The sequence below is a fragment of the Rhodamnia argentea genome, chromosome 5 (genome assembly GCF_020921035.1).
Source record: "Rhodamnia argentea isolate NSW1041297 chromosome 5, ASM2092103v1, whole genome shotgun sequence".
NCBI classification, from domain to species: Eukaryota; Viridiplantae; Streptophyta; class Magnoliopsida; order Myrtales; family Myrtaceae; genus Rhodamnia; species Rhodamnia argentea.
In genome coordinates, this window is record NC_063154.1 from 8,289,591 (window position 1) to 8,311,344 (window position 21,754).

General features: G+C 39.7%; 1 protein-coding gene across 2 annotated transcripts; it reads right to left on the bottom strand.

The window, feature by feature from the left end:
- Nucleotides 1–3,688: 3,688 nt before the first annotated feature.
- On the bottom strand, nt 3,689–20,485 carry LOC115740054 (protein C2-DOMAIN ABA-RELATED 5-like). Of its 2 annotated transcripts, XM_048279515.1 has the most exons (4): nt 20,478–20,485; nt 5,627–5,759; nt 4,588–4,683; nt 3,689–4,169 (listed from the first exon to the last, which is right to left on the bottom strand). In XM_048279515.1, the coding sequence occupies exons 2-4, from the start codon at nt 5,735–5,737 to the stop codon at nt 3,876–3,878; spliced, it is 501 nt and encodes a 166-aa protein (XP_048135472.1). In that variant the 5' UTR covers nt 5,738–5,759; nt 20,478–20,485; the 3' UTR covers nt 3,689–3,875. The 2 variants fall into 2 exon arrangements, with proteins under 2 accessions (XP_048135472.1, XP_030529278.1); XM_030673418.2 differs by lacking the exon at nt 20,478–20,485 and having other exon boundaries at nt 5,627–5,819.
- Nucleotides 20,486–21,754: the final 1,269 nt, after the last annotated feature.

Genomic DNA, 21,754 nt, shown 5'->3' on the forward strand with positions numbered 1-21,754 from the left:
TTGATTGTGAGAGAGGGGTTGAAGGATATAGACGATTCAATTGTTAGAATACGCTCGGCTGTGCGTTATGTGAGGTCGTCTCCTTCGAGGATGCAAAGATTTAAGAAGTGCATTGAGGTAGAGAATATCAAGTCCAAGAGTCTTGTATGTTTGGATGTAGAGACTCGTTGGAACTCGACATACATGATGTTGGAAGCAGCTTTGAAGTTTCAAAAGGCTTTTATTTCATTAGAAATTGGTGATAAAAAATTTGTTGAAGAGCTTTCCAAGATGAGAGGTTTGCCTACTAGAGATGATTGGGAATATGCTCGCCTATTTCTTCCTTTTTTGAAGTTGTTCTATGATACAACTTTAAAAGTATCGGGATCTTCTTATGTTACTAGTAATGATATGGCGAAAAATGTCTTTGGTGTTTATACGATGATTCAAAGATATTGTGAGAATGAGGATAAGAGTTTGCAGGATATGGCCAAGAGAATGAAAATCAAATTCAATAAGTATTTTGGTAATGTGAACAACATCAATTTAACATTGTTCATTGCCTGCATACTTGACCCTCGACATAAGTTGGAGTATGTGAAATGGATGATTAATCATGTCTATGAAAGCATGCGGGCAGAAACGTTACGAGATAAAGTAACAACATCTCCGATGTTATTGTTTGAGCAAGATCGCACTGGTGTATGCCCCCGGGGCAACTTTAGGTTCAAGGGTACAAGGACAATGAGCGTGTCAATGTCTCCCGTGGTTGGTGCGGACATTACGACTGAAACGTATCTTAGCCAAACAGGACAAGAATATTTGGAAGAAAAATCTGAATTAGATAAATATTTGGAAGAAGGATGTGAACGATACAGCCCAAACTTTGATATCTTAAATTGGTGGAAAGTCAATTCTTTGAGATATCCTATCCTCTCTTCCATCGCTCGAGATATTTTGGCTGTGCCCGTTTCAACCGTAGCATCAGAGGCAGCATTCAGCACGGGAGGTCGTGTACTTGACGTGTTTCGTAGTTCATTGACCCCAAGTATGGCGGAGGCTCTTATATGTGCTCAAGATTGGATACGATCCACGCCACTTTCAGTTTCGATCAAGGAGGACTTAGAAGAACTCCAAAATTTTAAGTCGGGTGAGAAAACATTACTGTGAAATACATCTTTCAATTTTACAATAGATACATCAATTCTCATTTGCATTGTGAATTTAATGCGGATTTATCAAGTACGGTCATGGATCCGAACTCGATATTGCTTTCTCTTGATGATTGATGAAGTTGGAGATAGGTACTTGTTAAACTATTTTCTTAACTTCGGTGCAAAGTCAATTTATGGTTGCATAAACCATGTTTGTCTTTTGAGTTGCTTGCTACATTGGAATAAAAGAGATGTGATTTGGCTAGCTTATAGCTAAAGGAAGAATAATGACAGAACCTGCAAAATATAGGGTAATAGGGTTCATGCAGTTTATTTGAATTATGGATGTATGACTAAGCATGGTAACATGAGTTTTGTAATCAGGCAAGTCATTAACTGGTTATATCTATTGCTTAATCAAAAGGAGTTACGTAATTTATCGGTGTTTATGCTCTCTTGCGCGATGGAGATTGTTTGCTTAGCTTTTGATCAACAGAGGATTCAGCATTTGTTGTTGACATATCATATTCTTTTACGTAACTTCTGCAGTTCGGATTGGTCTTCTGTTTTTGGTTGATTAGTTAAGTACTTGTGTTTGATTTTCTCATAGCAAACTCCAGCTAGGAGAAGGTACATCATCGATATGGAAGTGGTCTTGGATGATTTCTACATCCTCGTACTGATTCTTCTCTACTTTTCTTGTAGAGAAATAGAACTCTCTAGCATCATCTCAAAGCAGCAAGATCAAGTATAGACCACTCCAACTATTTGATGTATCGAAGACATTGAATTGGTTATCTAGGTCGCAAGTGGAAAAACTACATCCATATCTCTATCTTCATCTTGAACATAATCTTGGCCTTTATATCCCCTGTTTAGTAACAAATACCAAAGCTTTTAACATTTACTTGGTTGCAGAGTTTGCAAATTCCTTTCTCTTTTGTTCCAATTTGTGAATGTGTCTAATTTTGTGCAACAGGAGCTCCAAGGCCGAGGTGGGAGATGCTATGAAGGAGGAGAAGACGGAAGAGAAGTCATTGTAAAAGGCAAATGCATTCCCCGGAAAATGTCAATGTCCTCCAGAACCCATAGAAAAATGCTGTAGTTATTGCCTTTTTATCACAATTTTAATTGGAGAGGTTGTTGCTAAGTCAGTAATTACTTTGCATGCTAAGTGGTCTTTGTACTAAGTCCACCGAATTGTAGAGCATGGGATTCTGACGGGGCAAGTGACATTGTAGTTGTACATGTACAAATGACTTGTAACAGCCCATTGTTTTCTCTTTGGGGTTCTTGCCTCTTTATTATTATATTTTTTGGGAAATATTAGTACATAGATGGAGACAGAGATGGAGATTCGGAATTGCAATTAGCAATTTGGATCCTTAATTGATTTCCAAGTAAAGTTAGAATTGATTCTATTTTGTTTATCATCATTCTTGGGAGAAGAATAAGTTCCATCGATGCAACAATTACATGAAACAGGGTTATTTTCTTGTTTTAAAGGGTAAATTCTTTTTTTAAAAAAGGGGAAAAAAACAATTAGGAAAGCCGAAAAACCGAACCGTACCGAACCGAAAATTCGGTTCGGTTCGGTTCGGTTCGGTTCGGTACGTATTCGGTTCGAGTGATGATCTGGTTCGGTTCGTCCATTTACCATAATGGTTCGGTTCGGTTATTAAAAAAAACCGAACCGAACCGTACCGTTGACACCCCTAACTTAAGTAATTGTTTTTTTTTTTTTCCAATTTTGGCACTTAAGAGAGCGCATGGCACAATTCTACTCTGAAAACCAACTCACGGACAAAAATTAATTTTTCTAATTCCGTTTCTGAGGAGAAGTTGATTTTTTTTTTTTTTACTTCTCCAAGTGGCTCAAAAAATTACTTTAAAAAAAAAAAGCTCCAAAAGTAGAAAAATAAAGCTGCGTAGCCCAACAGATTTTTGCTCTAGAAATTACGTTACCAAACGGATTTTAGCTTCAGAAGCACTTTTAGAACAGAAATTTTACTCCAAAAGTGTCGTCCTTCGCATCCTAAGTGATTGTTTCGAAACTTTTGACATTAAAATGAATGCCATCCATAACTTTTGACACTTCTAGTATATTTTTTCAGATGAAGTTGGTATGTTGCAATCCGTCGATCTTATGCCTGTAAAGAAGTGAGAGCTAGATTCGTCTGTAAACTTGTACTTAATGGACGCTGAACTCATACCCATGTTGAGCTCAAGCTTTAGCAAGACCGAAGTCCAAGATAAGGCTCGAAAGAACCCTCGTAATGGGCTTAGCCCAAACTATTACTTCGACCCCAATTACGCAATGGCATTGCATGTTAGTAGCAATTGGAATATGTTATTGGTCAATGCATTAAGGACAATCTTTCTCTTGCACCTCAGAATTTCCTTCTGTTCTTTTGGCCTAATGCACACTTTTCTCCTGCATAGTCTTAATCAATATCGTCCCTCCTCTCTCTCCCCCCTCCAAAAAACATAAAAAATTAAGCGGTGAAGGATCCATGTTTCACTCCATCGTATCTGAATTCTGCAAGCAAAAACTTATTCAATCCACCAAACTTTTCACTCGAGAGGTTAACTTCAAATCATAAATTCATCTACTGAAGCCAGTAGATGTATTCATATTACAAGGCAGCTCACCGAAGCAACGCAAGGACGATCCATTTACATCGTATTCCAGAAACAATCACAGCACACACACTCTCTTCACCTGCCATCCCCCGGGGAAACTCACAGCTGTCGAGGGACACCGGTGAGGTCGACCCACTCCAGCTGGACCTCCACCTCGCCAGACTCGACATTGTTCAACCGGAGCACCATGTCCTGGTAGATCTTGCCGTCTCTCCACACAATCGAGCTCTCGTCCGCCAGGCAGTTGCCCTTGGAAGGCTGGACTCTGGTGATCGTGGTGGGGGTCGGGAGGTTCTCCAGGCGCATATTTATAGCATCTAGGTATGGCTTGATGTCGATTGTGGCCTCTCCCATCTTGTCGTCCACGGTGAACGTGTCCTTGTCGTAAACAGTCTGCGAAAGAGCATGGTGCGAATAGGACTATTACTACTCTATCGCAGGATGTGACTCTAAACTCCTTCGATCCCTAAAGTGATGTCAAGTTTCAGTTCAAGAGCAATTCAAACAGGCAATCCTCGTGAAACATCATTCCAGAGCGATCATCCTAAACTAAGCGCACACATACAGAATATGATTGAATGAAACTCTCGAACAGAACATCGAATCATCTCAAACGTTTGGCTAATTTTGTGCATCATCAGATTCGGCTTCATTTCGGGAGGGTCTCCAAGCGGCGTGTCCCTAACTCATTGCTAAGCATGTCGAACACAAAGCTAATCAGACAATCCAGACACGAATCCACACGGCTCAACATGGTTATTCGCAAAATCGACAAGTAAGGGATGATGAGCGTGAGTGAAGAAACACTGACTAGATTGATTGGAATGTTGGGGTCCTTTATGGAAAGAGTCAGCTGATCGTTCCATTCTGGGTTGCAATCTTTTTTCACCACCCGAGTCTTCAATTTCTGCAACCACGTATGTACCATCCAGGTGACGTCAGCAAAATGGTCCGTACTATGTAGTAACACAATAAACTATGAAGCTTCGTGCCACGCAAAATGATAAAGCCATAGGTTAAAATAAGGTTCAAGTTAGGTGAATGAGTGAAAACTTGATCCTAATCCTAAATCTCTAAGTAAGGAACTTAATGCCAATTGAAAGAACCAAAGACAAATTCAAAGGCATAAATTTATTTTGCATACTTGCACTTTTAAAATGAAACCCACGTTTTCCTTTTAAAATATGAATTTAAAGGGGGAAAAACCAGATTGATCAGGTAGGTACCACTCACAGAATATAATAGGCCAACCTGATCTGCTTAAGCCTACATGGACAACCAGGAAAATGATCTCTGATCTGAATCATTCGAAAAAATTATCAAAAATGCCCTAAATTTATTATAATTTTATTAATTTAATCCTAAACTTGTTACATTTACATGTGGCGACCTTCAGCCCTAAGCTAAAAAACAAAAAAAAAGTCATAAAAAAATTCAAATATTATTAAAAATTGCACCGGCAGCTCCGGTCTGCGCTGGCCAGTGCCAACATCATCTCCAGGTTGTCAAAATTATCGAAAGTATTAGACGAGCTCAAATACAAAAAAAATTAGAGCTAAATTAACATAATTACTGTAGATTTATGACTTTTTAGCAATTTTCGCTTGATGTTTTTTATACAACAAGCGAAATCAATTCTCATCAAGACAGACGAGAATTGCGCAAAAACGAGGACTTCAATCATCAACAGAAAAAGAAAAAAATCTTCCAAGCACAGGGATTAAAGGAAAGATCCACTTTTCTTTCAGGTCAAGAAAAGGGCTGTTGAGAGATCCAATCGATGAATACACCCACAAACTAATCAAAGAATTACAGTGGAGAGAGAGAGAGAGAGAGAGAGAGAGGGTGACCTGATGAGCCATGGAGACGACGACATAAGGATCGCTGCTGAGGGTGTCGCGGACGGCGAGGTTGATGCCTCGCTTCACCCGAATTTTCAGAAGCCCCAAAATGTCCTCCATTCTCCTCCTCCTCCTCCTCCTCCTCTTCTTCTTGCAGACACCTAACACACACCAGAGAGAGAGAGAGAGAGAGAGAGAGAGAGAGAGATTGTGGCTTCTAATCTTACCTTTATTCTCTGTCTCTGTCTCCTCTCTTTCTTTGTTTGCTGCTGTAGAGGTGACGTCAAGATCAAAACTAGTGGATGGTCGCGCTCTCCTCAGGACAGGGTCACGAGAGAGCTCGGCTTTTCTCCAATGGAGCATGACACGTGCAGGGTCGTGAACCCCGCACGCGAATCGCCAGGAACAAATTTGTGGTCGAGAAGACACGTGCCTCGGTACAGTCCCAAAGGGTCAATTTGACAGAACGCTTGCTCCTTTTTTCTCTTTCGCCTTTTCTCGATTCTATCGCTTCGTGGGTTCGATCGGACACACCCCCAATGGGAATCTTATTCTAGTACCATGAAATGAACAGAACCATGTCCCTTTGCTTTTAATGAAATGACATTGTTTTTTTGGTCAAATGAAATGATATTGATTCGCATGATTTATGCACCGTTCGATTCCTTATCGTGAAACACGGGTTCATCGGGTTCCATTTGGTCAGGGAACACAATGAATGATACGGACACAGGGAGCACCCACCTAACAATGTAACCATCGATTGCAAGGGATGATGGATTTTCAACAATTTTACAAGATAAAATTTCTCATAATTTGGCCTGCTCTAACGAGAAAATATTTTTAAAAAGCGGAGAAACTCGAGTTTAGAGATTGGACCTAGAGGTGACGGTCGACAATCTGAGGTTTGGGACAAGGGACCTGAGTCATAGGGGTCGAGTGCTGCCGGGGATGTGGATCCACTCCAAGCGAACCTCCACGTCACCGCGCTCGACCAAGCACCATGTCCTGGTAGATCTTGCCATCTTTTCACCCAATCGAGCACTCGTCCACGAGGCCGTTGCCCCTAGAAGGCTAGATTCTAGCGGCCGTGGTGGGGATTGGGACTCGGGAGGTTCCCCAACCACATCTCTATAACATCCATGTAAGGCTTAACATCGATCTTGGCCTCTCCCATTTTGTCGTCGGCGATAAACATGTCCTTGTCGTAAAATTTGACAGAAGCTATTCAACTTAAAGAAAGGCAATCTGCGAAAGAGCACAATTCAATAGGACTATTACTACTCTAATGCGCATCTCTAAGTACATGGGAGAAGTGTGAAAAAAGTCTTAAACCTATTGCATTAGTGCCAATTCAGTCACAAACCTTTTTTTTGTGGTAATTCAGTCATAAACCTTTTGCATTAGTGCTAATTCAGTCATAAACTTTTTATTGGTGTTAATTAGTCATAAACCTTCGCATTATTCTCAATTCGAGTCTTAAATTATTTATATTTATGCCAATTGAGTTAATTCTACTAATTTTGATCGAAAATCGTTAACATGGATATCGAGTGTCTTACATAGCACGACTAGAGCTAACTTAGACATTTTTTAATATTTTAAATAATTTTTTAAGCATTTTTTGGTTTTTTTAAAAATTATTTAAAATATCAAAAAAATATCCACGTTAGCGCCAACCGTGCCACGTAGGATAATTGACGTCTCTGCCAATGATTTCCAATCAAAATTGGTCGAATTGACTCAATTGGCATAAATACAAAATTTTTAGGACTAAATTGGCACATTATAAAAGGTTCATGACTGAATTGACACTAATAAAAGATTTAGGACTTAATTGGCACAAATACAAAAAGTTTAGGACTAAATTGACACTAATGAAATAGGTTTAGGACTTTTTTTACACTTTTCCCCGAAGTACATCGAATACAAAATAATTGGACGATTTGGGAATCCTAATCGAAACGACTTAACGTGGTTATTCGCGAAATGGACACGAGCGGGCAAGAACGGATGATGAATGTGAATGAGAGAGAGAGAGAGAGAGAGAGAGAGAGAGAGAGAGAGAGATCATATGTAACGGAGGTCACTAAATCTATGGCTTCCCGTTTATCTTGTTTCCTCGTCTTGTCTTTTTTCTCTGCTTTTCCTATCTTGAGTAGAAATTGGAATAAAAAATGGTGGACGGTGCTCTTCCCAGGACAGAATCGTAAGGGAGCATGGCGATTTCGATCGTGTGAAGCCCGTGCAGCCTCGTGAACTCACACGTGTACCATTGGGCAGGGGAAGCTTAGCTAGCGGTAGGAAAGAACCCCAACATGGTCCCGCGAATCACCTCAAAAAATCTAGTCGTAACATACGTGCGTCGGTACAAAAGCCTACTTTGGCATGTTGCTATCATGCAACACCTTGAATTATATATATATATATATATATATAAAAGGCTCGACGATTACATAGCAAAGTGGAGAAAAAACGATCGCTTGTATGCCTCCGGCGATAAATTTCAGCTAAAGATGATTACGTAGCATTTATAGTTAAAAAAATTAAACTGAGTTGACATTTTTTTTTTTTTAAGAATGCAGTCCACGTAGACGTGGAAAACTACGTCGCTCGGTCCAACGTGATCGGGCGCCATAAACGATGCCGCGCCATCTCCATGCCTAAAAACGACATCGCAGCAATCAATGAGGTAAATAGGATTCCGATTGTACTCGACAGTCACACACCGTCGCACCACTTTCCTTGTCACCATCTCGCTCTCCGTTACTCGCTTGCCGTTGCTCACTTGCCGTTGCTCACTCGTGGTTCATCATCTGTCTCGAATTTGCTCAATTGGAGGGAAAATTCAGGGCTCCAAGGCAAATTTTAGGATTTGGAGAGAAAAATGAGGGTTCTTGTTGCAGCCGTGGGGACGACGGTGGTAGAGGAGGAATCGCGCAACGGTGTGAGTTGCCATTTGTGTAATTCTCAAACTTTGTTATAAATTCGGTGCTACCTTTGTTGCTTTTGTTGTTGGCTATGTTCGTATATATATAACAAAAGTACAATACGGAATGAAGATACAAAATCGAAATTACTAACCGCATTGAAAAAGCAAACGCAGCAATCAGAATATTGATCCAAGCCCAACGAATTTCGATGTGTCCTTAAGACAAATTTGTCCCCTCAATTTGGTACCCGAGGACGTCGGACAATTGTCTCCCAGGATAGAACGGATCGCGTCCCTTTGAATCGGCACTTATTCAAAGGGCTCCGGCGAACTTAACTTTGTGGAACAGGATCGCACGGAATGAAAAATGAGGGTGCAGATTTCGGGAAAAAATGAAGTTGCTCGAAAATGAAACTGCTTCGAAGACTATTTATATTGAAAGTTTGAGAAAAAACGAAGAGGCACGAAGCTTGGGTCCGGATGATGGTTAACATAACCGAATATAACTTCTTCTTGAACAGACATAACTCTTCAAAAGAATTTCCGAACGAACGCATCTGTTCGTTTAAGGACAAATGTCCAACGGTTATGTTAAGTGTCTATTCGGTAAAATAAACAAATGGGCAAATAAAAAAAATTAAATGGAATAAGAGAACCCAGGCCCGGGCCCGGGCCCGAACCGAACCGAACCGAGCCGAGCCAGCCGGACGGACGACGGCGGCGGTGCGCGCATGTGGGCCGAAATCCATTTGCGTAAGTCCTCCCTCCTCCACAAAAGTGGGGTGCCTCTTGGGGCCCAAACCCATTTGTGAGGTTCCACTTAATAAACCCATCTTCCATCTACCTTTCATCCTATGTGGGACTCCCACATTTCCTTCTCATTCACTCTAGAGGGAAAATCCCCATCAATCCCCCACATGAATGAGATATTCGGACATCACGACTCTTCGTATATGCATGAAATGCAGTGTGCGATTATTCCTTGAGAAATAGTTACATCGGGATAAGTAGTCCGAAACTTTGAACTTTCCCTAGTGAAACCTATCGGACTTACTCGATCAATCGGTAGACTTGATGTCTTTGAACTGTCGACCTTTGGTGTAAGCCTAGACAATAAAAATTACATAACTTTCTTTCGAACAAAGTTAGTTCTCACTGTTGTGTTCGTTTTGGCCATGAACACCGCTTGGTCTCATGAGTGTTTTAGAGAATTTGGCATTTCCAATTCTCACAGAAGCGGCCATCACTTCACACTCACATAGGTGATTTCTGAACATATAGTATATCATATACTCAATTCGGAATCATTAAAAGCTTTTCGCTTAACCTTCACATATTAGTCTTGTCTTCATCTAGGAATGAGTAATAAATTACAGTACTCTACACAGTCTTCATAACTTGGTTGTCCCTTTGAACCTAGATCTTGGAATCTCCAATCAACAAGGTAGGGTATCCGCTATGAGGACTTATTTATAGGCCTTAAACCCATTCCTTTCGATGTTTTCACAACTATCTCTCTAGTTAGGCCTTTTGTTAATGGATCCACAACATTATCTTTTGACTTCACATAGTCAATGGTGATAATTCCACTAGAAAGAAGTTGTCTTACGGTGTCATGTCTTCGACGTATGTGTCGAGACTTACCGTTATACATGACATTCCTTGCCCTTCCTATTGCCGCTTGACTGTCACAATGTATGCATACAGCAGGCAGTGGTTTAGGCCAATTAGGAATATCTTCCAAGAAGTTTCGAAGCCATTCTGCTTCTTCACCGGCTTTACCCAAAGCTATAAATTCTGATTCCATAGTTGATCTAGCAATACAAGTTTGTTTGGATGATTTCCATGACTCTGCTGCCCCACCAAGTGTGAATACATATCCACTTGTCGATTTTGTGTCTTTAGTGCCGGTTATCCAATTTGCATCACGGTATCCCTCAAGTACCACTGGATACTTTGTATAATGCAAAGCATAATCTTGAGTATGCTTCAAGTAGCCCAATACACGCTTCATAGCTTTCCAATGATTTTCATTTGGACTAATTGTAAATCGGCTTAGCTTGCTTACCGCGCAAGCTATGTCTGGTCTAGTGCGATTCATGACATACATTAAACTGCCTAGTATACTTGCATACTCATTTTGAGCCTTGCTTTCACCGGTATTCTTTGAAAGATGTAGATTAATATCTATCAGAGTCTTTCTTTGCGGTACGATGTCTAGATTCTTGCACTTTTCAAGAATATTTTTTATATAGAGAGACTGTGATAGTGCTAATCCTTCGGATGTTTTGAGGATTTTAATTCCTAAAATAACATCTGCAACCCCCATGTCTTTCATATCAAATTTGCTTGTGAGCATGCGTTTGGTCGTCTTGACGACCTCACTATCGCTACCCATTATAAGCATGTCGTCTACATAGAGACATAAAATGACAAAGCTATTATGAGTGCTCTTAACATATACACATTTATCGCACTCATTAATTTTGAAACCATTCGACAACATAACTTGGTCGAATTTAGCATGCAATTGTTTTGGTGCTTGTTTCAAGCCATATAGTGACTTGATAAGCCGACATACTTTATTCTCTTGTCCCGGAACAATGAACCCTTCAGGTTGCTGTAAATATATTTCTTCTTCCGGATCCCCATTTAGAAAAGCTGTTTTGACATTCATTTGATGAATTTCAAGTCTATATAAGACTGCTATAGCAATTAACATCCGTATAGATGTAATTTTCGTGACAGGTGAATAAGTGTCAAAATAATCCAAACCTTCATGTTGTCTGTAACCTTTTACGACAAGCCTAGCCTTATACTTATCAATAGTACCATCTGCTTTCATTTTCCTCTTAAATATCCACTTACATTGTAATGGTTTATTGCCAGGAGGAAGGTCAACCAATTCCCAAATATGATTTAACAAGATGGATTCAACTTCACTATTGATAGCTTCTTTCCGCAGCGAGGCTTCTGGAGATGTCACTGCTTCCTTATATGTCCGAGGTTCATTCTCTAACAAATATGTCAGAAACTCAGGTCCAAAAGACGTAGAAGTCCTTTGCCTTTTACTACGTCTAGGTTCATCCTCCATTGGATCACTTCTAGATGTAGTATCTCGAGACCTCTTATTATTTTCAATTGGCTCATATACTATGTTATATGGAAATATATTTTCAAAGAACGAAGCGTCCCTTGATTCAATGATCGTATTAACATGTATATCCGGGATCTCTGATTTGTGAACAAGAAAACGATATGCATTGCTATTTTGAGCATATCCGATAAAAATACAATCAACAGTCTTTGGTCCTATTTTAACCTTTTTAGGCTTAGGAACCGCAACCTTAGCCAAACACCCCCACACTTTAAGATAATTCGGGTTAGGCAATCTGCCTTTCCATTTCTCATAGGGAGTTTGTTTTGTCTTTTTGTGGGGTACTCTATTTAAAATAAGATTTGTTGTCAAGACAGCTTCCCCCACAAATTCTGCGGTAAACCGTAGCCGTTTAACAATGCATTCATTGTTTCCTTTAAGAATCGATTCTTTCTTTCCGCCACACCATTCGATTGCGGTGTATAAGGGGCGGTAGTTTGGTGAATGATACCGAACTCAGTACAAATTTCCTCAAAAGGAAATTCATATTCACCTCCTCTATCACTTCTTAACACTTTTATTTTCTTATTCAACTAATTTTCAACTTCAGATTTATAAGTTCTAAAAGCATTCACGACTTCATCCTTACTGCTAAGTAGATAGATATAGCAATATCTCAAACAGTCATCTATGAACGTGATAAAGTATTTCTTACCACCTCTAGAAGGTATTGCTTTCATATCACAAATATTCGTGTGTATTAAATCTAAAGGTTACGTAACTCTATTATCTACGGAATGGAAAGGAGGCTTAGAAAACTTAGATTCAACACATACTTGGCACTTTTCACTTGGACAATCAAACTTCGGCAATAGTCTCATACTAATTAATTTCTTTATCGACTTATAGTTAACGTGTCCTAGTCTAGCATGCCAAATATTAGGAGACTCCAGCACATAAGTAGAAGCAGCTTTATTCATATCATCTTTGATTACAACAGTCATTACATTCAACTTGAACAAACCATCACTCGGATAACCCTTTCCTACATACATCTCATTTTTGGAGAGTACAAACTTATCGGATACAAAAACCAACTTGAAGCCATTCTTACTAAGGAGAGATCTAGACACTAAATTCTTGCGAACATCCGGCACATGCAGAACATTATTTAGTGTCACAATCTTTCCAGATGTCATCTTCAGAGCAATCTTTCCGACACCTTCAACCTTAGAGGTTGATGAATTACCCATATAGAGTTTTTCATCACCCCCCATAGTTGTGTAGGACGAGAACATCGATCCGTTCGCACAGATATGACGAGTTGCTCCAGTATCAATCCACCACTCCTTGGGGTTTCCCACCATATTACACTCGGATATCATAGCATTCAGATTGATATCGTCAACACCATTGGAAATCTCTTCCACCACATTTGCCTGAGTTTTCTGTCTTTTCTTGGCTCTGCAATCTTTGGCTCGATGTCCGGGCTTTCCACAGTTAAAGCATTTGCCAACAAACTTTTTCAGACCTTAGGTGAATCTCTCTCCGGACTTGCTAGGCATTTTCCTCTTCTTGTTGGGATTCGATCTTTCTTCGACAACATTGGCCCTTGAGGCCTCCGGATTTTTTCCAACTTTCTTCTCGGAAGATTTATTATCTTCCTCTATCCTCAACCGAACAATCAAATCTTCAAGTGACAATTCCTTTCTCTTGTGTTTGAGATAATTTTTGAAATCTCTCCGGGACGGTGGCGGTTTTTCAATGAAGGCAGCCACTTGAAATGACTCACTTAGAGTCATTCCTTCAGCATGAATATCATGCATAATCACTTGAAGCTCTTGAACCCGACTTAATACGGTCTTTGAATCAACCATCTTGAAGTCCAGAAATTTACCGACAATGAATTTCTTCAGTCCGGCATCTTCAGTTTTATATTTCTTGTCTAGACTATCCCATAACTCCTTAGCCGTTTTTAGTGGACTATAGACGTTATAGAGTGTATTATCCAGACCGTTGATGACATAATTGCGACACGGGAAATCGGAATGCTTCCATGCGTCTACTGCAGCAAACCTTTCCTTGTCTACCTCTCCTTCATCCAACTTAGGAGCATCCTCATTGAGGAACCTTGCCAAGTTCAATGTCGTAAGATAGAACAACATTTTTTGTTGCCATCTCTTGAAATCTATACCATTGAACTTTTCTGGCTTTTCTCCGTGATTCGGAATAGGATTGACCGGAGTCGAAGTCGAAGCCATTTCTATTATACAACAAATCATAGAATGATAATTATAAAACACAAACGAGTACTAACAAAATAAACAAGCAACAGTCTCGGCACAAAACAGAAAAATAATACCGTGATTATGTTAGTTGCTCGGCAAGAATTGAACTAAGTGACAATGGACTATTAAATATGTTAAGTGCACGAGAACAGAGATTCACCGGAACGAAAATCAATCTAATGAGGAATTATACGTCGAAGACAGAATGAGAAACAAATAGATTGATATTGAACGATGCAATAGAATTTTCGACAAAACATATGTGCACTAATTCTGATTCGGAACTGCCATGATATAGTAATGGAGGATAGAATATTTTCAACAAAAAATATCATACAGCAGGCTTGCACACGACACAATAACGGTTGAACATAATACTTTCACTAAAAATATTATACGAACTAAGCACAATGATCATGAATGAACGAAAACAAAATTTGTCTTAAAATTGTTGTTGGCTATGTTCGTATATATATAACAAAAGTACAATACATAATGAAGATACAAAATCGAAATTACTAACCGGATTGAAAAAGCAAACGCAGCAATCGGAATATTGATCCGAGCCCAACGAATTTCGATGTGTCCTTAAGACAAATTTGTCCCCTCAATTTGGTACCCGAGGACGTCGGACAATTGTCTCCCAGGATAGAACGGATCGTGTCCCTTTGAATCGGCACTTATTCAAAGGGCTCCGGCGAACTTAACTTTGTGGAACAGGATCGCACATAATGAAAAATGAGGGTGCAGATTTCGGGAAAAAATGAAGTTACTCGAAAATGAAACCGCTTCGAAAACTATTTATATTAAAAGTTTGAGAAAAAACGAAGAGGCACGAAGCTTGGGTCCGAATGATGGTTAACATAACCGAATATAACTTCTTCTTGAACAGACATAACTCTTCAAAAGAATTTCCGAACAAACGCATCTGTTCGTTTAAGGACAAATGTCCAACAGTTATGTTAAGTGTCTATTCGGTAAAATAAACAAATGGGCAAATAAAAAAAAATTAAATGGAATAAGAGAACCCGGGCCCGAACCGAACCGAGTCGGCCGGACGGGCGGCGGCGGCGGCGGCGCGCGCGTGGGCCGAAATCCATTTGCGTAGGTCCTCCCTCCTCCACAAAAGTGGGGTGCCCCTTGGGGCCCAAACCCATTTGTAAGGTTCCACTTAATAAACCCATCTTCCATCTACCTTTCATCCTATGTGGGACTCCCACATTTCCTTCTCATTCACTCTAGAGGGAAAATCCCCAACAGCTTTTTGTCCACTAAGCGATGATCATTCGGTCTTAATTTAATCAACTAGGTAGGTACGATTGCGGGGACCTCCACGTGAAGTTGTCGTCCATTCTGCGATGTGGTCCCAAAAAGAAGCTGCATATAGTTATGGTTTCAAATTTGGGAATTTGCCACAATTTGCGATTTAGGAATTTAATTTGGGCAAACCTAGTGTGTAGCGTCGTTTTAGGGGTTAGATGTTGACTTGGCACACCGACGAGCCACGTTATTCTAAGAACTTAATAAAAATAAGGCGACGTCGGATTCCTAATGACCCCGATTGGAGTCAACACTTAAAAGATCATCTTTGCAACAACAACACAAAAAAAGAAAAATTGGCATGGGTCGCCGTACACAACTTTTGGCACTTTTATTATCTCTTACCTTCACTATAGTCATAAATAAGAGAAATTACCAGAAATATCATAAGCCTATTTACTTGTGTTAATTCAGGCATAAATCTTTTAATTTGACCAATTTAGTCCTAAACATTTTAAGCGTGTGTCAATTTAGCCCATCTAGCTATTTTTGACCCATAATTATTAAGGCTGACACCAATCGTACCACGGTAGCATGATTAGCGCAAATATGAACAATTTTTATAAATTTTTAAAAAACATGCGATTTTTTTATATTTTTTCTATCTTTATTTTCTTTTATTTTCTTCTAAGCACGGCGAGGGTCGCTAGTCGATCGACCCTCGCTAGTGGCTTTTTGGTCAAGGATCGCGACCCTCACCAGAATTTGTAGAAAAGAAATAAGAAAAAATGGAGTAAGATAAAAAAAAATTACGATAACATTATGAAAATTTTATATGAAAAAATACATTATAAAAATTATCGACGTGAATGCCGGCTATCCTACGTGGCATTGACATCATCCATGTTAGCAATTTCCAATCAAAATTGGCTAAAATGACTAGATCGATAAATCGTCAAAAGGTTTATGATTAAATTGGTCAAATTAAAAGGTTTATGATTGAATCAATATAATTTTTTTTTATTCTCCCGTCGTAAATATGTTACTAGAGAGCTATATATAAATCTCAAGGCAACCTTACGGGAATCACTCTTCACCGGAATTTGGGACGAGGGGGTCCTCACTCATTTGATGGATTTTCAATTTATCTTTTAGCCCAATCAAGACAAGAGAGCCCGTCGAGCCGCTTCCCGTCACCACGTCCACAGGCCGTACCCGGCACACGCATTCCCTCGAAGCCCAATACGAGGTTTTAAACCAATTTAGTCTTAACTAACTCCCTTGGCAATCTATATTTAGATTTGGCCCCGTTTCGTCTGTCCGAATGAAATTGTTTTCATGTGAGAATATCTCGAATTATCTTCACTAATTACCCCCATGTCCTCTCAAAAATACGATTTACATGTCCTCCCCCGGAAGGAAGACATGCGTATTTGAAGTTAAATATGCAACCGAATCTTCCCACGTGTCGACCCGATATCAAACGGCGACCATCTAAATGGATAATTAGTCGGGACCCAAGTACCTAGTTGTTACAACATTTGCCTTGATATAGCCACGCAAGGGACCCGATCGGTAATCTCGGGACGTCGCATGTTTAATAGATGGATCGTGGAGACCGGGGTTCGGCTTCTAGGGTACCGATGACGAGTCGGGTCCAGCCGAGAGGGATCTAACGCGGATACCTTGGATCGAGGTTCGGCAGCAAGCTACCCATGATCGATCTAGTTCACCAACATCCTCATATTCTCCAATATGAAACCATCTTCTTCCTCCTAGTAAAAGCCAAAAGAAGGAATTCAAAAGCAGATTGATGGTCGATGCTTTGTCTTGAAAAACCAAGGGCCGGCGTTGGGTCCTTGGGGAATCATTTCAAGTCGAGGGCATCTCAATAATGGAGGCGGCCGTGCGAAGAACAATCATAGCTTAAAAACTAAGATCAAACGGACAAACAAAAGCACAACATAAAGCTTTGATTCGTATGAAATTATGCTACTAATGTTCTCGTGTCAATTACTCTCTGCCGACTTAAAGAAATCGAATTTACGTCGCCCCTTTTGGGAATATGCTTTCCTCTTTTGGATGCACCACATTTAAAAAAGAAGAAGAAGAATTGATTGGAAAAGCAAAGATGAAAGCAAATAACCAAAGGACGTAATGCTAAGTTAAGGTGGGAACTGTCAAGGCGGCGAGGGGCCAACGAAGATGGTGCTTGGAAGTGACATGGCTGTGGCCTTTGCCATTGAATTTGCAGCATCCATGTTTGAAAGTGTGGAAACGAATTTGAACAAGCAGTCTTAAACGTCACGTGAGCATTGGGGAAATGTGGCTGATCATGAAAAGTGTTGACGGGTTGGGATAAGGTACTTATTCCAAAGAGCCGTGTTGAGTAGTTGTCCGTAAATAGGACCAAATCTCCGACCACCCCCCCCAAAAAAAGGACCAAATCATATCTATTGAAACTTTTTGTAATAACAATTGCTCTCTCTTCTTTGCTTTTTACGTGCAAGTTTGATAAACACATTCAAGGTGAAATTCCAACAGAGAAATTGAGTAATTGCTGAACTCAAGTTGGGGCAAATAATGCCTTAGGGACAGTAATGGTCATCATGCATCAAAGCATCAAAGAACTATAAGGGCGCACATGGCAACACTTCTGCTTCAGAAATCAACTTCTAAAGCGATCAGAGAAATTCGTTTGGTAACGGTTGAAAATTTCTATTTCTAGAATGTTATTAACACATAGTCTTCTACGAAAAGCTATTGTTGGTGGCCGAAATTTTTTTACTTCCTTTTTAATTTTTTTAAATTTATTTAAAAAATAATTTTTATTATTAAAAAAAATTATGTACTTTTAAAAAATAATATTTTTTTTACTCCAGATTCCGGAAACGACGACTCGACACCAGCAAGCAATGGCGGCGGTTGGTGGTCGGCGGCCGGCGACGGTGGTGGTTGGTAGGTCGCGACCACTGCGGGTGGCGATAGGCATTGGGCGGTGACAGCAGAAGCGTGATTGGAAGATAGATGCGTTGAAAATGAAAAGAAGTTGAAGTGAGAGAAATATTGATTTTGAGAGATTTCTACCTCTGAAAGAGAAATAAATTTTTTGAACCTCTAGAATTGGCTTAAAAACAACTTCAAAAGAAGAAATTTACTTCGGAAGTTGAAACATAATGTTGCGTAATCAAACGGATTTCTACTTTAGAAGTTGCATTATCGAACGGATTTACGCTTCAGAAGCACTTCTAAAGCAGGAATTCATTTCCAAAAGTGTTACTATGCGCGCCCTAAACTATCGCTCTATTTTCATCGGCAACCAAATTTTCCCCAAAGCATTTGGGTCCTCCAACGTTAGTTGTGCATATAAAAAACCTTAATCTTGTATAGGGAAAACACGACACTTATTGGTCAAACTAACAAATCCATAACCTTCTGCGGGCGAAAAATGCATCTCACGTATCGGAATGGACGACTGGGATGGTAGAATGCGCCAATCACACGAAAAGAATTCCCGACGGACATTGCAATTGGAATTTTCAAGGAAAAAAAATCCCGATCCGATAAACTTCTTTAATCGCCATCGGTGCCCGTAAATGCGTTCTTCTTGTGGACATACAAGCTTAATTCATTTGCACCACTTGCCAAAACGATCTTTAATAAGAACGTGGCGGCTATGCCTGCTCAAACCGGGGATGCCGATCCCCGACGGCTCATGCCGGCCGCCGCTCTTACCATTCTTGGAAAAGCCTGTCGCAACCTAAAAAAAATAAACGAGTTAATTTTCGGGCTAATGGATTATCAGGTTAATTAATTAACTAACCTAACTCGGACTCTCCCAAGTCCATACCAAATCGCAACTTAAGGTTCAAATAATTAACATGCAACGTGTTTTGAATTTGGAGTCGCCACTAATCATTTTTGGTAGGTTGATTAGAAACCTAACTAAATTAGCGGGAGAAAACTATCTTATTTCCGCGAACCGGAGATTTTGAATTCGGGAATTTGGTTATGCTAGATTACTCTAACGCCCTTTCGGTACCATTTTCATGAAAAATATTTGATTTGGCAATTTTGATGGATTTTACTTGAAATTCAAAGATGCAATTTTTTTGGTTTTTTCTTCTTTTTTATGGGGATGTAAAACATTGAACTTTGTACGATATACACCATGGGTGATTTAGAAAGAAAGAAAACGCAGCCGATCACGAGTATTTATAAAAATAAATTAACATGTAATAATGCTAAAATTTGGAACACGTGGCATGTCTAAAATAAACAAACAAATGTTCAAACCAAACGATTACATTTTTGTAGATCGAGATGGAAAGGATTACCTTCTATTACACAAAATCTTACTCACATACACGTTATAGTTCCTTTCAAGATCTCGGAGCTGGAAGAACGCGGCTGTCGTCGAAAATGGCAAGCAATGGGGTTGTTGGGTGGTGAGAGGCGAAATATGTGTCGGGACTCGTCGAAGATGATGCTCGACTAAAACTCTTTTCTTCACTCTCGAATTTTCTCTTCTAATTTTTCTCAAGAACTTTCTTTTTCCTCTCTAAAAATTCCTCTCAAAAACTCTCTCAAAACTCTCTTAATTCTCTTCCACTCCCCCCTCTAGAGCTCTCTACATTCTCTATCACCAAAATTCTCTTCCTCAATTCTCAAGAACTCTCCCTCTTTTATAGCCAAATTTCTCCACCCTTCATTCTTCATCTTCATTTCTTCACCTTCCATTTTCATCTTCCCTTCTTTATCTTCATTTCTTCACCTTTCATTTTCATCTTCCCTTCATCACATTCCCTTCATCATCTTCCCTTCTTCATCTTCTTTTGGTATTTGCAATACAGTCCCCGAAGTTCCAAGTATTTGCAATGCGGTCCCCGAAATTTTAAGTATTTGCAATACAGTCCCTGAAGTTTCAAATCTTCTCGGTGTATTTTTCCATCCCGTGCCTAGTCTAGACGCATGCTAAATTAAGTGTTCTACTTGCCCAATTATATGCCAATGCAATGTACGCTAAAAATAAATATGTGAGATGATTTTTATTTAGAACTAAAATTAGTTCTAATTTTTATGCAAAAAATAGATTAGTCAAAATTTAGGCATCAACAGCTGCCCCTCTTTGAGTGGAAGCTCGTAGAGGTTCCGCTCAAAGACAAAATTGAATCCTAAATTTTGACAGTGCAAATTATGGATGAACTTTTTGGCGGGAGTTTTAATCCCATTTTTATGAAGTGATGCATGATATGCAAGACTGTAAATAACATGTGCTAAAACTTCTCCTCCTCTTTTTTTGTTAAAGAAACCTGCACATGGATCGCATACGAGAATACATGTTTTATCAAATACCTCGTAAGCTGACGGTTCTCTTAATTTCCAAGCTTCTTTTTGCGGATGCAAGGATTTTAAGGTATTTGGCCTATCTGTTATCGGAGACTTCTCCCTAATACAAGACAGCGCAAGATATGTGTGTCGTTTGAGATCACAAGAGCTACGTCGTTGTGAGTCGAAAGAAGTGAAATCAAGTTCACAAGAGCTACATCGTTGTGAGTTGATTAAATGTCGAAATCGCCAGTGCATATGTCTTCACGATTCGATAAAGGGGAACCAAAATCATAAGAGCTACGTCGTTATGATTTGGTTTGGATCAAAATCATGGGCGCTTATGTCTTCATGATTTGATAAAGGAGCCGAAAATCATAAGAGCTATGTCATTATGAGCCGACTAAAGGTCAAGATCACCGGTGCATACGTCTTCGTGATTCGAAACCGAAATCATAAGAGCTACGTCGTTATGATTTGATGAGATGTCAAGATCGCCGGTGCATATGTCTTCACGTCCCGAGATTGAAACATTAAGAGCTACGTCGTTATGATTTGATAAGATGTCAAGATCGCCAGTGCATATGTCTTCATGTCTCGAGATTGAAACCATAAGAGCTACGTCGTTATGATTTGATAAGATGTCAAGATCGCCAGTGCATATGTCTTCACGTCCCGAGAAAAGAGGCATATTGCCCGAATTGAACAATATTTGATAGGAGCACCATCGAATGGAATCGATAAGTACAAAAGGGGCATATTGCCTGAATTGAATCATAACAACTATCATCGGAAGAGTTGTTAATTTGAAAAGGGGTTCGGAAAACTTACCCGGGTTCTCCAAACGATTAATCAAGGAACGAAACAGATTGCTCGTATCGTACCTGGTAGGCATTTGCCAGCAAAACTTGCTCATTCAATAATCCCTGGATGAATTTCGAGACCTTGGGAGGGAACTCGAACATCGGGAATGTATTACCTATCATAGAATGTCAGAGGTAACACACACAAACATATTCAACAATGAGTATAATGCAATCACTCATACTATGGTTCATGCATAACCATTCTGTCAAGTTTGCATTACCAATTTTATCTAGGGAAGTTCTCACATTACGAATACCTCGAATGTGAGCTGAATGGGGGGACTTCGGTCCGAAAGGGCTTTCTCTCACTCTCGAGAAAAGCTATTAATCCTGTCTGCAGGATTCAAGAGAAATCACTCAATCTTT